General features: G+C 39.8%; 1 protein-coding gene across 5 annotated transcripts; it reads right to left on the reverse strand.

The window, feature by feature from the left end:
• Nucleotides 1–1,458: 1,458 nt before the first annotated feature.
• Nucleotides 1,459–15,976, reverse strand: HAUS2 (HAUS augmin like complex subunit 2). Of its 5 annotated transcripts, none has more exons than XM_015064876.3 (6): nt 15,845–15,976; nt 9,752–9,844; nt 9,358–9,427; nt 6,354–6,486; nt 4,772–4,880; nt 1,459–2,949 (listed from the first exon to the last, which is right to left on the reverse strand). In XM_015064876.3, the coding sequence occupies exons 1-6, from the start codon at nt 15,935–15,937 to the stop codon at nt 2,740–2,742; spliced, it is 708 nt and encodes a 235-aa protein (XP_014920362.2). In that variant the 5' UTR covers nt 15,938–15,976; the 3' UTR covers nt 1,459–2,739. The 5 variants fall into 5 exon arrangements, with proteins under 5 accessions (XP_014920362.2, XP_014920363.2, XP_053080098.1 ...); XM_015064877.3 differs by lacking the exon at nt 15,845–15,976 and adding an exon at nt 15,608–15,676; XM_053224123.1 differs by lacking the exon at nt 15,845–15,976 and adding an exon at nt 10,389–10,450.
• Between the last annotated feature and the right edge of the window lies 1 nt (nt 15,977).

Consider the following 15,977-nt stretch of genomic DNA (forward strand, 5'->3'; position numbering starts at 1 on the left):
TACATATGAGGCTTGTCTTCGGAAGCTACAAGATGAGTAGGTCTCCAAATCCTTCCACAAAATCTCAGGTTCTATGTAGAGGCCTTAACAGGGTTCAATCATGTATACCATCCAGATATTCTCAGCACCACATTATCTCAAGGTTATGTCCTTGGGGGCACTTTCTGGGAGTGGGGAAAACAAGTAGAACCCACATTCCAAGAATAGGGAAGTGGGTGAGGAGCTTCGTGGTTGGTGAGTTCGAGCCCCGCGTTGGGCTCTGGGCTGATGGCTCAGAGCCTGGAGCCTGCTTCCGATTCTGTGTCTCCCTCTCTCTCTGCCCCTCCCCTATTCATGCTCTGTCTCTCTCTGTCTCAAAAATAAATAAACGTTAATAAATAAATAAAGTAGACCTCACTCTTACCTCAAGTTTTTGAGTCAGATAACCTATAGGCCTATACTTTATGTATTTTTTTTTTTTTTTTTTTTTTTTTTTTGAGAGAGAGAGACAGGGTGCAAGTGAGTGAGGAGCAGAAAGAGAGGAGAGAATCCCACAAGGGGCAGAGATAGAGAGGGAGAGAGAGAAGTGGGCTCACCCAAAGCAAGACTCGAACTCAGGAACTGTGAGATCATGACATGAGCTGAGGTTAGATGCTTAACCAACTGAGCCACCCAGGCACCCTATATGCCTATACTTTAAATGTAGACACTACAGAGAACCTATCACAAGATTCAGACAAGGGCCACAAAATTTTAGCTAGAAATTACAGGTTCATTTTTTTTTAATTTTGAAAAAGACACACTAGACAAAACAACCAGGCATATCAATTTTGTTTACACACACACACACACAGGAAATCACATGAAGAAGAAACATAGTAAGATCTTTGAAAACAAGGCTGCTCTTGAACAAATTTCTGATGAAATACAAAACCTTGTTTAAGTGCTTAGGAAATGTTAATGTTCAAGATATTACGACCACTCTTCTATATCCCATTTGCAAAAGTAGCAAAGTAGGCTTCAAAACATGATCCTGGGTTGTTCTGGCAGTTTTTTGGCAAGGATCCTGCTTCCTTATGAACAAGTACTTTGCTCAGTCACTGTGTTGAGGTCTTCTTGTTAAGGAGTATGATGAATATAAGGATCAGTGAACCCTGGTGATACAGAGAATGCAACAGCATAAAAATACTGATGCTTACATCTTTTTTTAAAGCAAAAGAAACCACCTGTGGCTTAGTATTAGCAAGTATTATTATGCCACTCTCTTTTTTATATGTACAATAATCTCAAGCAAAATATGTGAGCATTTTGTAAGAGAAACTTCTAAAAGTTTTAGATAACAGGGCTTTTTCTATTCTTTGTTCTATCTTCCTTCTTTGCCTATTCATAAGGCTACCAGGAGTTTCTTCATGTCTCAGGGTCTTGAACACCTCCCCCCTCAGGTTTGATACGTTTGGAAGATTTGTAGGATTCAGCATATCATTGTATCCATGGCTATGATTTATTACAACAAAAGCACACAGAGTAAAACAGCAAAGGGAAAAGGTGCATGGGGCAAAGTCCAGGGGAAATCAGGTACAACCTTCCAGAGTCCTCTGCTAGTTGAGTCACACAGGATGTGCTTAATTCTCCCAGCAACCAAGGCAGAACATGTGTGAAATGTTGTCTTTCATGGAAGCTCATTAGAAATGCAATGCCCAGGGTTATTTTCATGCGCTGGGCATATGTACCTTCTGCTTAGCATGTACCAAAATTCTAGACACCCAGAAGGAAAGGTGGTCAGCACAAACCACATTGTACAGGGGCACCTGGGTGGCTCAGTCGGTTAAGCATCTAACTTTAGCTCAGGTCATGATTTCACAGTTTTTGAGTTTGAGTACTGCTTCAGACTCTGTGCTGACAGCTCAGAGCCTGGAGCTTGCTTGGATTCTGTGTCTCCTTCTCTCTCTGCCCCTCCCCACCTCGTGCTCCTTCTCTCTCTCAAAAGAAAAAGCATTAAAAAAAAAAAAATAAGACCCCCACCAAAAACCACACTGTACAAACACTTCAGTCATAGCGAGCAACTCTTATTAGTGAGATTGGGAATGGAAGGAACCCTCCTGAAATCTTAAATTCCCAGAAGCCAGCCAAGCAGGCTTTATAAGCAGGCCTTTCATAAGCCTGCTACATTTGCTCTTTTGTATGCACTTAGTAATTTTCCCACAGGAAAAATCAACATACTTTCAGATGCAAGAAGACTCTTCTAATTCAGAAACAAACATTTACAAAGATATAATAGGGACACCTGGGTGGCTTAGTCAGGTGTCCAACTCTTGATTTTGGCTTGAGTCATGATCCGTGTTGGGCTCTGCGCTGACAGTGCGGAGTCTGCTTGGGATTCTCTCTCTCCCTCTCTCTCTGCCTCTCCTCTACTTGTGCTCTCTCTCAAAATAAATAAACTTTAAAAAATAATAAAAAATAAAAAGAAGACATAAAAGGGTCCACTGAGTGAGATATAGCTAAGGCACTCATGTTAATAAATTGTCATAGTTGTATTTGATCTTCAAGAGTTTTACTGTAAAGTAGAATGAAAATATATGAAAAACAAAGGGAAACTCAATTTGGTCTTAATGAAGTTGGAATCTTAGTGCTTTTCAATACAAAGAGGGCTCTTTCAGTATTGCTAGCAGCAGAGCTTATGAATGCCCATATTACATACAACTGGCTAGAAACAGACTTTGCATGGCTACATGTAATTAAGCAAAAATAAACCATTGACAATCACTTGGCATTAACAGTTTGGATATGAACTTCAGAAGTAAAAGGTAAAGATGGCATTATAGCATCATGTTTATGAAGATAATTTTCTTCAGCTAGTATTTTGGGGATACAAGAGGAAACTTCCTTTTGTTGTTCTTGCCACTTGAGTATATTCTCTGCCAGTTCTTCTGTCTCAGTCACCAAAATATCCATTTGTGCTAAAGCCTTGCTCTGTAACATTTGAAAGAAGGGGAAAACAGGACAAATTACATCTGTCATCAATACATCAGTATTATATCATAAATGGTTATGATAACAAAAGTTTACACCAGACATTTTCTAGCCCCTTAATACAAAGGCTTCTTAAAATTGTGCTCTCCTCATCTATTACAGCACACGTGTTTTCTTTGTGAGTTCATTTCTCTTTTGTCTTCAATTATCACTTCAAAGCAGATGACCCACAATCTATATTGTAAAACTTATCTCCTTCCTAAAATTCAGTCCTATATTTCAGTTTATTGAAAATCTCCACCTCAATGTACATTTAAGAACACAATTTAACTGCAGTTCAACAATGATTAAAGGTTTACTCTCTGTGCAAGGCATGTCAGAAAACAAACTCATTAGCTTTTTTGATTTCTTGCTCCTATTCACCCTGGAGTCACCAAGGCTAGATACTTTATTGCCTTGGATGTGTCCCTTGTCCAAAGAGTAGACACATTCTAGGAATGTGACATCCCAAATCTCAAAATCTACATAATCCTTTGTTTATCTATGCTTTAAATCTTTTATCTGAATGCCTGTATTTATTCTCCAAGTTTCTCTGCCATTGGTTCCTCTGCACAGTCCTCTAACCTACAGCTTTAATGTGCACAGAAAACACCTGAGGAACTTATAAACCGTGGATTCAGATTCTGAAGGTCTAAGGTGAACGAAGCCTTCAATTCTGCATTTCTAACAAGGTTTTAGGTGATGCTGATGCTGTCTGCGTATACTTTGTGAGACTCCATCTATTCTATCCAATATTTTCTCTATTAAGGTGTAATTCTGATCAAGTCACTTCTCTGTGTCCTTCTCTAAAAAACAAACAAAAAACTATTTAAATTGTTGACTGTTCCCCAGTACTCAGATAGTAAAGTCTAAACTTCTTAGTCTGGTTTTCAAAGCATTCCATAAACTAACTCTGAATTAATCTCCCTTTCAATACCTTTATGTATCAGCCAAAGTGGAGTACCACTCTTGCCCCAAACTACCAGTGCTAATTTTCATATCTTTCTTCACACTGCTGCTTTGGCCCATACTATTCTTTCTGATGCAAAATTCACTGATCCTTCAGGTCACTACTAACTACTATGTAAAACTTTATTAAAATATTCTTACCCCACTCTACTCCCAATCTCCCTAAAGTACAAGCAATCCCTCCCTTTTCTTTGCTTAATAGACAGCATCTTCTTTATAATTCTCTGCTGTATTCATGGCACAAAAGTAGTATTTTAAAGTAGAAAATATCCTACAGGTTTCTCACTAAATCTTGAGAATTTGGGAGCAGGGATTGGTTATATCCGTTTATCTCTCCTAACACCTATAGCAAAGCCCCTAGCACAATAAAAAGAACACATATTTATTAAATATTGGAATTTTGGAATAAAACACTGTAAAATGACTTCTAAAAAAGCTTTAAAAAAAAGAGAGAGAAAGCATCTTAATTAAAAAAAATAATTCATTCAAGGGTGTCTGGGTGGCTTAGTCAGTTAAACATCCGACTTTGGCTCAGATCATGATCTCAGGGTTTGTGGGTTTGAGCTCTGCATCGGGCTCTGTGCTGACAGCTCAGAGCCTGGAGCCTGCTTTGTATTCTGTGTCTCCTTTGCTCTCTGCCCCTCCCGCCACCTCAAAAATAAATAAGCATTAAAAAAAATAATTCATTCAGAGTATTAGCCATCAAAAAGTTAAGCAAAGAGATCACACATTTGAGTTTCTACTATAAAAGAACTAAAGAGCCAAATGCAATATAAAGTAGTTGAGGTACTTAAATGCTACTGTTAATACTCACCATTTTCTTTAGATTTTCATCTAAATGAGGGATATTTCTAATTGTTTCAAGATGGTTTTCTAATCTTTCAATGAAAGTCACTGCCAACTCCAGCAAATGTACCATGTATCTGAAAGAGGGAGAAAAAAGTCAACTATTTTCTTTTTAGTTATTTTGTGTCCCCCCTTTCCCTTTAATTAGGATTTTTAATAAAAGAGAATTACAAGCAACCCAGTGAGCCAATAATAACTGTTCTGCATTCATGGAAATACCAGTGATAAAAATGTCACTCTCTTTCACTTTAAGCAGAAATTAACTTGTCATCCAAACAGAAAAACAGAGACAACACTAATCCAATCTGGTACCCAACCTAATAGACAAAACTTAATGTTAATCATTTTCTCATATAAGTAAAGAAATTTCCCTAGATTAAATCTCATTCCATTTCAATCTACTCATTTTCAGTGAAGGGTGAAGACAATAAGGATAAATGTACTTGACTGAAACAGGCTACACGTAAAACCACTTTGAATCTTTGCATTTGCAAAATGCTTTAAAATCATTACTTACTTTTTCTGATATAATATACAATATACACATTAATGGTATTTTACTGTACTGAATAGATACTGAATATACCCTCATGAATGGAATTTTTATATTTATTCTTTTACCACAAGATAAAAAAATCTGACACTTTTTTTTTAACATTTATTTATTTTTGAGACAGAGAGAGACAGAGCATGAACGGGGGAGGGTCAGAGAGAGAGGGAGACACAGAATCTGAAACAGGCTCCAGGCTCTGAGCCATCAGCACAGAGCCTGACGCGGGGCTTGAACTCATGAACCGCGAGATCATGACCTGGGCCGAAGTCGGACACTTAACCTACTGAGCCACCCAGGTGCCCCAAAAATCTGACACTTAAGAGAGGTACTATTGACTTGCTTGGGCTTATCCAATAAGGCACAGGTGGAGAAAGTTATCAGTCAGATCCCCAGATGTTTGCTTCTTTACTGTTATTTATGATTATACTTGCAATACTCTTATGGGGAGAAGAGCAACAGAAAGCATGCCCATTCTATGGATTGGGAAACAGAGGCTTAAACAAATCATTTGCACAAGGCTTTGAAGCCTACAAACAGCAGAAATGAGATCAGACTTTTTAAAATTAGAAAGTGACTTTTCTAATTTCTTTTTTAAAGTCATTATCATCATTCCTAAAACACAGTGGGCAAAAGGAATGCCTTTCTCTTCACCACAGCTTAACTGTTTAAAAGCAAAAGGTTTTCTTTCTGGTTAAAGTTAATAATAATAATTAATGTTAACAGATACAATCACTAATATATTGTTTAATGAATTAATCTATGAAACAACTACTAAACATAAAATGCCCTCAGGAAACATGTGTAACTATTAATTTATACTTTAAAAAAAAAAGAGTTTATTTATTTATTTTGAGAGAGACAGAGGTAGTGCAAGTGGGGGAGGGTCAGAGAGAGAGGGAGAGAGAGGATCCCAAGCAGGCACCGCACTGTCAGCAGAGTCTGACGCTCAACCAACTCAGTCACCCAGGTGCCCCTAATTTCTACTTTTTAGTTTAACCTGTGATAAACAGCTTCAATAGGCAAGTTTTCCTGGCACATGGGTTTCAACAGTCTTTGCCGCAGGGACCTCTTTTCTTTTAGCACCGCTTCCAAATGATTATTCATGTTTTGCAGAGCATTACACTTCTGAGCTACATAAATCAGAAACAGTAATTATAGTTAGCAATATAATATGACAAGTAAGTTTTAAAAATCACTAATAATTCTTTGCTTTGATCTGACTCTGCTAATGTCGAAAATTAACCCATTTCCCTCCTAAATATCTCCCCTTTGCTATCTGTAATGCCCAAACCAGTTTACTTTCAACGATTTTCTCTTACTTTGCTGACAACCAAATCCAGTGCTAAATTCTTTGTCTGCATTGTTTAACTCTACTCCTAGTTTAGTTTTTATAGCCTGCCCCGTATTCTTCACATAAAATCTCTTTTCTCATCTTGGCCTCTAATATATCTTTTTAAAGTTTTATTTATTTATTTTATTTATTTGAGAGAGAGAGAGAGTGAAAGGAGGGAAGGGGCATAGAGAGAAGCTAAGAGACAACCCCAAGCACTGACAGCCTGGATCTTGCCATGGGGCTTGATTCCACAACCCTGGGATCATGACCTGAACCAAAATCAAGAGTCACACGCTCAACCGACTGAGCCATCCAGGCACCCCTCTGCCTCTGATATTGTACATTCATATTAAAACACAAACATTTCTCTTACAAGCTATTTCTGATTATTTCAATATTTTGCCCAGAATTCAGTTAATGGCTGCCAAATGCCTCTTTTTTCAAATTTTTATTTTGAAAACATTTTAAACTTACAGAAAAGTTTCATTGAACTCCCACATACATTTCACCCAGACTCACCAACTGTTAACATTTAGCTACATTTTTATTTCTTCTTTCTCCACATACCCATACATGTATTTTTGCTGATCCATTTAAGAGTAAGTTGTAGAGGGATGCCTGGGTGGCTCAGTCAGTCAAGCATTGGACTCTTGATCTCGTCTCAGGTCATGATCTCACGGTTAGTGAGCTTGAGTCCCACGTCGGGCTCTGCACTGAAGACATGGAACCTGCTTGGGGATCCATCTCTCTCTCTCTCTCTCTCTCTCTCTCTCTCTCTCTCTGCCCCTCCCCTGCTCTCTTGCTCTCTCTCTCAAAATAAATAAACTTAAAAAGAAGAATAGGGGTGCCTGGGTGGCTCAGTCAGTTAAGTGCCTGACTGGCTCAGGTCATGATCTCACAGTTCCTGGGATTGAACCCTGTGTCAGGCTCTGTGCTGACAGCTGGGAGCCTGGAGCCTGCCTCAGATTCTGTGTCTCCTTTTCTCTCTGCCCCTCCCAGACTTACTCTCTGTCTCTCAAAAATGAATAAAGATTAAAAAAAAAAAAGAGTAAATTGTAGGTATCATGAACTTTTACCCCTAAAACTTGAGCATGTATTTCCCCAAATAGCATTCTCTTATGTAATCACAAGTATCAAATTCAGAAAATTTAACATTTTTATAATACCACCAATATATAATATAGTCTATATTGACACATCATCACCAAGTAACTCAATAATGTCCCTTAGAGCAAAAAAAATTTTTAAAGTTTATTTATTTTGAGAGAGAAAGGGAGGGGGAGAGAGAGAGAGAGAGAGAGAGAGAGAGAGAGAGAGAGAGAGAGAACATGAGCAGGGGAGGGGCAGAGAGAAAGGGAGAGAGAGAATCCCAAGCAGGCTCCACACTGTCAGTGTAGAGCCCGTTGTGGAGCTTGATCCCATGAATTGTGAGATCATGACCTGAGCCAAAATTAAGAGTCAAACACTTAACCAACTGAGCCACCCAGGCACCCCAGCAAAAGAACTTCTAACCAAGTATTCAATCCATAACCACACCGTGCTTTGGCTATCATGTTCCTTTACTCTCCTTTATTTTTTTTTATTAAAAAAAATTTTTTTTTAGTATTTATTTATTTTTTTCAACATTTATTTATTTTTTTGGGGACAGAGAGAGACAGAGCATGAATGGGGGAGGGGCAAAGAGAGAGGGAGACACAGAATTGGAAACAGGCTCCAGGCTCTGAGCCATCAGCCCAGAGCCTGACGCGGGGCTCGAAGTCACGGACCGCGAGATCGTGACCCGGCCGAACTCGGACACTTAACCGACTGCGCCACCCAGGCGCCCCTAAAATGTTTATTTATTTTTGAGAGAGACAGAGACAGGATGTGAGTGGGTTAGGGGGAGAGAGGGAGACACAGAATCCAAAGCAGGCTCCAGGCTCCGAGCTGTCAGCACAGAGCCCGACGCGGGGCTCAAACTCAAGAGCTGTGAGATCATGACTTGAGCGGAAATCGGATGCTCAACCAACTGAACCACCCAGGCGCCCCAAGTCTCCTTTATTTTTTTTTTTAAAGATTAAAACATTTTTTTTATTTTTAAGTAATCTCTATGCCCAACATGGGGCTTGAACCTACAATCCTTAGATCAAGAGTTGCAAGCTCCACTAACTAAGCCAGCCAGGCACCCCTAGTTTCCTTTAATCTGGAAAGTTCTTCGGCCTTTGTCTTCCAAGATTTCCTGAAAAATTTCTTTTAAGTTTTTTTTATTTACTTTGAGAGAGAGAGAGAGCACATGCACACACAGGGGAGGGGCAGAGAGAGGGAAAGAGAAAATTCCAAGCAGGCTCTGTACCATCAGTGTGGAGCCTGATACAGGGCTCCATCCCAGGAACCATGAGATCATGACTGGAGCCAAAATCAAGAGTCCGATGCTTAACCAACCGAGCCACCCATACAGCTCTAAGCTTTCCTGAATTTGAGGAGTTCCTACCTTGGTCACTTATTATGCTATATGCACTAGTCAAGCCAATAGGACTTCTATTTGAGCACAGAAAAGAAGACTTTAGTAGCTTTGGGGCAATATCTGGAAAAGTTATGGTATATCATAATTTTACTGCCTGGTGTTTATTTAAGGTAATCCAAGAAAAAGTTGAAATTCCAATGATTACCCATTTCCTCAAACACTTACCCAAAAAGGAAGGATGAATAACATCTGCTGCATCTTTTTCTAGTCTTAAAAGTTCAATTTCCAGGTTTTTCTACATTAGGAAGAAAAATAACACTTAGCTCATGCGGAATGCAGCCTGAAGGCTTACATTTTGGCAAAAATGGATAGTCTTTAACCTAGGAACACTGCAGGGAATGGGAGGCAGAATTTGTTACGAGAGCCTAGGGGATTTACTGCAGGTTTTTACTTTGGTGTTTAAGCCCTATTGCTGCTACTGCTACGACTACATAAATAAACACGAATCCAGCTATGTGCTAGACACTATTCTGAGTGCAAGAGAACTACTGCTGGAATTAATTAAGATTTTTTTTTTCCTGTACTAGAAGCAGAAAGCAAAAAGTCCAACAAAATTTACCTGGTAGATTTCAGCTTGAATGTTTGTCATCTGCTGTAGTCTGGAGAAGTTCACAAAGCAAGAAGCTGATTTCTTAGATATATTTAACATCTCCTATTGATAAGTGAACAAAGAAAGCAGCAGTATGTCATATACAAAAGTTTGTGTGCCTTGAAACAGCATGTCCACACACATAAAACATGAGGATTTATCATGTGCAACATTGCCCCTGAAAAATGAAGTACTGAAGTATAACAGTAGCAATGTGTATTTCCTGTTTTTAACATCTCTATCACAAATCTTTTGCCCAAATATTTAAAAAATAAGAAAAACAAGACTTAATCACTTTGTACTACTTCCTAAAGTACCATGCACATTATGTTTGTATTAGTGACAGCTTACCAGAGAAGGCTGCTAACAGTAAGAAGGTGGAGGCTGAGGTTGTTGGAGAATCACCTCTATACAAATCACCAAGACCCAGTCTCTGACCTTCCTGAGTCTAACATTAAAGGCTTCCCCACCATGGAATCACTTATCTGATGCATTAAAAGACCTCTCTATTGGCTAGAAGTCATTCATCCTGTGTCTTTTCACATTCTCATTCTTTTAGGCAAAGGAATGTTTTGTTCAGGTGTAATTATTTTTCTAAAAACCTTACCCGCCCTTCATCCTTTCATTTTATGCAAAATATTGCTTGCATATATAGCCACCTTAAATTGCAGGTTACTTCAGAATAAGAATATTGTTCATCCTTTCGCTTCATCCACAATTTTCTGTATCCTCTTCTCCTTTTTGAGAATGGTAGCACAGGAAAAACTTTAGAGATCTTACAGGCAAAGAATTGGGAAATGAAAGCCCATGAACTAAATGAACTAAAGTGACTGTTTTTGTGCAGCCCATAAGCTAAGAACGGTTTTTATATTTTTTAATGTTGGGGAAGAAAAATCAAAAGAAAAGCAGTATTTTGTGACACATGAAAACTACATGAAATTCAAATTTCAGGATCCAGGATAAACTCAAGTGTACCCATTCATTTACTTATTACCTCTGGCTTCTTTCACACTACCACAGCCCAGTTGCAACCATATGGATCTAAAATCCTCAGATACTTATCCTCTGGCCTTTAATAGCAAAAATTTGCTAACCAATGATAACCAATTTTATAAGCATCGATTGAGTTAGGCCATGGAAGATTCAAGTATGGATGAAATAAGCTCTCTGTCCTTTAATAAGCTCATGATGGATGAAAAGGGAAAGGTGTTCTTGTAGTAACACATATGTGAGACGAAGGGGAAAATGAATCTAGAAACGTAGTTTCCTGCGTCATCATGGAAGATCTTGATAAATGCAGAAAATGAGAGCAACTGAAGGTTTTCTGGTGAAGATGTAACATGATCATATATGATACATATTTTAGAAACTTAAATATTGACAGTATGGAATATAAAACTGATGAGGCTGGGGGAAAGAAGGAATGGGGAATGACTACCTAAGTGAGTATGGAGTTTCCATTGGGGATGATAAAAAAAAAGTTTTGAAAAAAGTTTCACAACACTGTGATTGTATCATGCCACTGAAGTGTACACTTTAAGATGGTTAAAATGGTAAATTTTATGTTATGAGTATTTTACCACAATAAAACACTTAATTCTGGTAACTAGCCAACAAAATAAAACAAGTAAAAACAAACAAAAACTAGGGAAGAGATGGGACTGGAGGTTAAATATTTAGACAAGGGGCTACTACAGCATTCTAGGTGAGAAGATGAGAATGTGGAATAGGTCAGTAGCAGTTAAAAAGGAAAGGAAGAGAGTGCCTGGGTGGCTCAGTGGGATAAGCGGCTGACTCTTGATTTCGGCTCTGGTCATGCATGATCTCACAGTTTGTAAGCTTGAGTCCCACACTAGGCTCACGGTTGTTAGCATGGAGATTCTTTCTCTCCCCCTCTCTCTACCCCTCCTCGACTCAAGCTCATGCTCTCTCTCAAAATAAATAAATACACTTAAAAAAAAATAGGAAAGGAAGGCATAGATGTGAGTCCCTGGAGAGATGAAATTCATAAATCCTAGATGATATGGGGTACCAGGGATGAAGTCAAGTCAATGCTAACTCCAAGGATCCTGGCTCCAGTGACTGGACAGATAGATATGCCATTCGGTGAGGAAGATAACACAAGATATTTTACTGACGGCAAAACTGAGGATTGAGGGAGTAAAGCAGTATAGTTTAACTTCATTCTATGTATATCATGGCTGAAATGAGGACAAATCTAATCCACTGCATTTCCATTATGTAAGTGGAAGGTAAATAAAAGTAAAACATCTCCCATTTCTCACTGTAACTTACTCGTTCTCTTATCTCTCCATCCCTCCCTGTGTATACACTAATCTTAACCACACACATGGCAATCTAGTAAACTGTTGGGTTCAACAGCAGGGTAATGGAGCTTAGCCAAAAACATGCAAGAGAAACCAGTGGAAAAATAAAAATGTTTGAGGGAGAGCCAAAAGGAGAGAGGAAAGAAAGAGTAGCCAAATTTCCTAGAAATAGAAATTCTGTTTCTATTTCTACAAATAGAAATTCTAACTATTTGAGGAGTCTGACTTAGCCCTGTATCTTTATTTTTTTTTTTTAACGTTTATTTAATTTTGAGACAGAGAGAGACAGAGCATGAATGGGGGGAGGGTCAGAGAGAGGGAGACACAGAATCGGAAGCAGGCTCCAGGCTCTGAGCTGTCAGCACAGAGCCTGACGCGGGGCTCGTACTCGTGAACCACGAGATCATGACCTGAGCCGACACTTAACCGACTAAGCCACCCAGGCGCCCCAACCCTGTATCTTTAAAAAAAGAAAAAAAGGCAAAGATTGGGGAATACAGAAAAGTCTTTACTGTTAATGACTGCCATTAAATATTATACACTTTATATGCCAGTAGGGTAAAGGGACAATGAAAATGAAAGGATCCTGAAAACGGGTTTAGGGTATTTCTGTTCATTCTGTTGCTAGGCACAAGAAGCTTAAGTCCAAGACTTTTATGTGCAATATAAAAATCCTGGGGCACCTGGATGGCTCAGTGGGTTGAGTGTCTGCTTCTTGGTTTTGGCTCAGGTCATGATCCCAGGGTTGTGAGATTGAGCCCTGTGTCCGGCTGAGCTGAGCGTGGAACTTGCTTAAGATTCATTCCCTCTCTCCCTCTACCTTTCCCTCCCTCCCTCCCTCCCTCCCTCCCTCCCTCTCTCTCTGCCCACCCCCCCACCACAAGAAAGAAAAAAAGAAAAAGAATCCCAGTAACATTGTGCACATAATATATATATATATGTATAAACTTGTGTCTGTGGGCATACTTTCTTCTTTTTTTTCTGTCCTTTCTACTTGCTACTGAATTCTAGCTGAGGGACATTAAAAGGGAGGCAGAATAGCAGAGAGTTAAGAGCAGAGCCCTTATAATGGGGGAGGGGCTACAGAGGGTAACACTGAGAAAATAACAGATATACAGTTCTATCTATATACCTGTGTGTGTTTGTGTGTGTGTATGTATTCAATAGAGCTGCCATGACTCACTAAAGCTTGCCAGAAAAACATGTGGGACATAAGGCCACTGAAGCCATCCTAGGGCATATATCAGAGCAAATACCCCATTTATCTTACACTTAACCATACCTTTCTTTCACTAAATCATTCCCCAATGGATAGATCAAAACAGAACAAAGCGCAAACAAACTATGTTTTCTGGAAGAGTTGTATCATATAGCAATTTTAAGCATTACTCTTAAAAAAATTTTTTTTAGTGTTTATTTATTTTTGAGAGAGAGGGAGAGACAGAGTGTGAGCAGGGGAGGGGCAGAGAGAGAGGGAGACACAGAATCTGGAGAAGGCTCCAGGCTCTGAGGTGTCAGCACAGAGCCTGATGCAGGGCTCGAACTCAGGAACCGAGAGATCATGACCTGAGCCAAAGTTGGACACTTAACCCAACTGGGCCACCCAGGCGCCCCGCATTACTCTTCATTTTTAATGCACATGGGATGATATGCACTTAAGGGATAGACTAAAGAGATCCTATAACACATATGATTGTAAGATGGTCTTAAAGAGCTATGGTTGGCAAATCTTACCTGTAAGCAAAACAGGTAACTAATTAGTGCTACTTGAAGGACACTAGGAAGATCCTCTCCAAAACAACTTCCACCCCAACAAACAGCTTACTTATCAACGCCTAAAATTCTCTCAGATGTTTATTTCTTCTACCAATACACTCTAGAGGGATAATTCCCAAATGTCTTACAGTATGAGTTTAACAAATTACTTTGTTACAGAACTAAACAATACAAGTGAGACTATTAGGCAATCCGGTAGGAAGAAAACCCAGGAGAGAAGAGAGGAAGGTGAGAACTGGGGAGTGCTGTAGTTAGGTTTTGCCTGTTTTCCAATGCATTCATTTGTACCCCTTTCCTCCCCCCAAATTCATAAGGTCTGGTTACTAGAGCCTCAAGTAATCTATTAGACTTCAATAGAAGTTTAAACTCTTTCAAGATAGTTTCATAGTATCATCTATCACAGTTCATCTTAGAGATGATACAATGTGTCAGAAAAGGCAGCTCTGTGATCTATTTCACTAGGTGAGTGACCTTGGATAAATTTCTTGGTCTTCTCAGGCCTTAGTTTCTTCATCTTAAAAATAGTATATGGTAGAGGTGCCTGGATGCCTCAGTCAGTTGAGCATCCAACTCTCGGTGTTGGCTCAGGTTATGATTCCCGGGGTTTCCTAAGTTCAAGCCCCACAAGTGCTATGCACCATCAGCGCGGAGCCTGCTTGGGATTCTCTCTCTGTCCCTCCCGTTCTAGCGCTTTGTCTCTCTCAAAATAAATAAATAAACTGTCTGCCTTGGACCCATAATCTCCCCCACCCTGTGTGACTCCCCTCTCTTCTACTGGCATAAAACCTGGTGTGTGTTCTCAAATAAACTTTTAAAAAATTGAAAAGAAAATAGGGCATGATAGAATTCTCTAATGATTCTTCTAAGTATACAAAGTTGTGTATTTTCCATAAATCTTACATCATGTTCATATAGCTTATCTCTGCGGATGATTTTACCTTTCTACTTTTCCGTTTCCTTTTCAGCCAAAATCCTCAACTTGCTCGTTATCTCAAAATTTCTTTCCCTCAATCTCACTTTCCCCATTTCCTTGTCAACTTCTGCCACTTGTATTCCATTATTCCCTCACATCATTAATTTCTCCCTCTATTGGCTCCTTCCCTTTGGCATATAAACATGTTCTTGCCGAACCTAAACTACCACCCCTTGGGCTAATCTGCCTCTTCTCTCACAATTACTCCTCTCCTCCATTCACATTCCAAGGTTTTTTCGGGTCTTTTTCGTATGTATGTATGTAAGCATGTGTGTACGTACTGCCTTTAAAGATGCATGCTTCATCCAAAATAATATAAAAACGGGGAGGGGAACAAAACATAAGAGACATAAATAAGGAGAACAAACAGGGTTACTCGAGGGGGTGTGGGAGGGGGGATGTGCTAAATGGGTCAGGGGCACTAAGGAATCTACTCCTGAAATCATGGTTGCACTATATGCTAACTAATTGAAATATATGCTAACTGAAAAAAAAAAAAACCTGAAAAAGACCCCAAAACTTTATTAAAAAAAAAAAAGATGCGTGCTTCCCCTGACGCTCTTCTGTACCCAGCGCCTCCCGGCGAAAATATGCTTCAATACCTCACACCGACAAGCGTAGTTTGGGAACGTTTGTGGTGTAACTAATTATCCCTATTCCCCAAGCCTGGCACCCGTTACAATGTAGAGGAGGTAGCAATGGTGAGAAAAAGCGGGGAAGACTGGTCTTTATTATCTCTCACGAACTGACCGAGGATAACTCGCCCGCAGACACTTGAAATATCATCTTCTTGGAGCCCCGCTTTCGCACCACCACTGCAGAACGGTCACCACTGTTGCCTGGAAGGGGTTCCAACGGCATCTACTACAGTACGGCCCCTAGCCAGCACTCTCACACACACTTCGGCAACCCAGCACCACCACCTCACAGCCATCTTCTGTTGCCACCGTCTGCACCCCCTTAATGACGCCATCGCCGCCCACGCACCTGAGTGACCAGTCCCGAAGCTACGAAACGGTCCAGCAGTAGCCCCGCAGCATTTGGCTCGGCCGCGCGGTCCCAGGGGTTCGCAGCAGCCATGGCTGCAAGCCACCCCCCGGATTGGCGCGGAGAGTGAGTG

The sequence above is a fragment of the Acinonyx jubatus genome, chromosome B3, assembly GCF_027475565.1.
Source record: "Acinonyx jubatus isolate Ajub_Pintada_27869175 chromosome B3, VMU_Ajub_asm_v1.0, whole genome shotgun sequence".
In the NCBI taxonomy this organism is placed as follows: Eukaryota; Metazoa; Chordata; class Mammalia; order Carnivora; family Felidae; genus Acinonyx; species Acinonyx jubatus.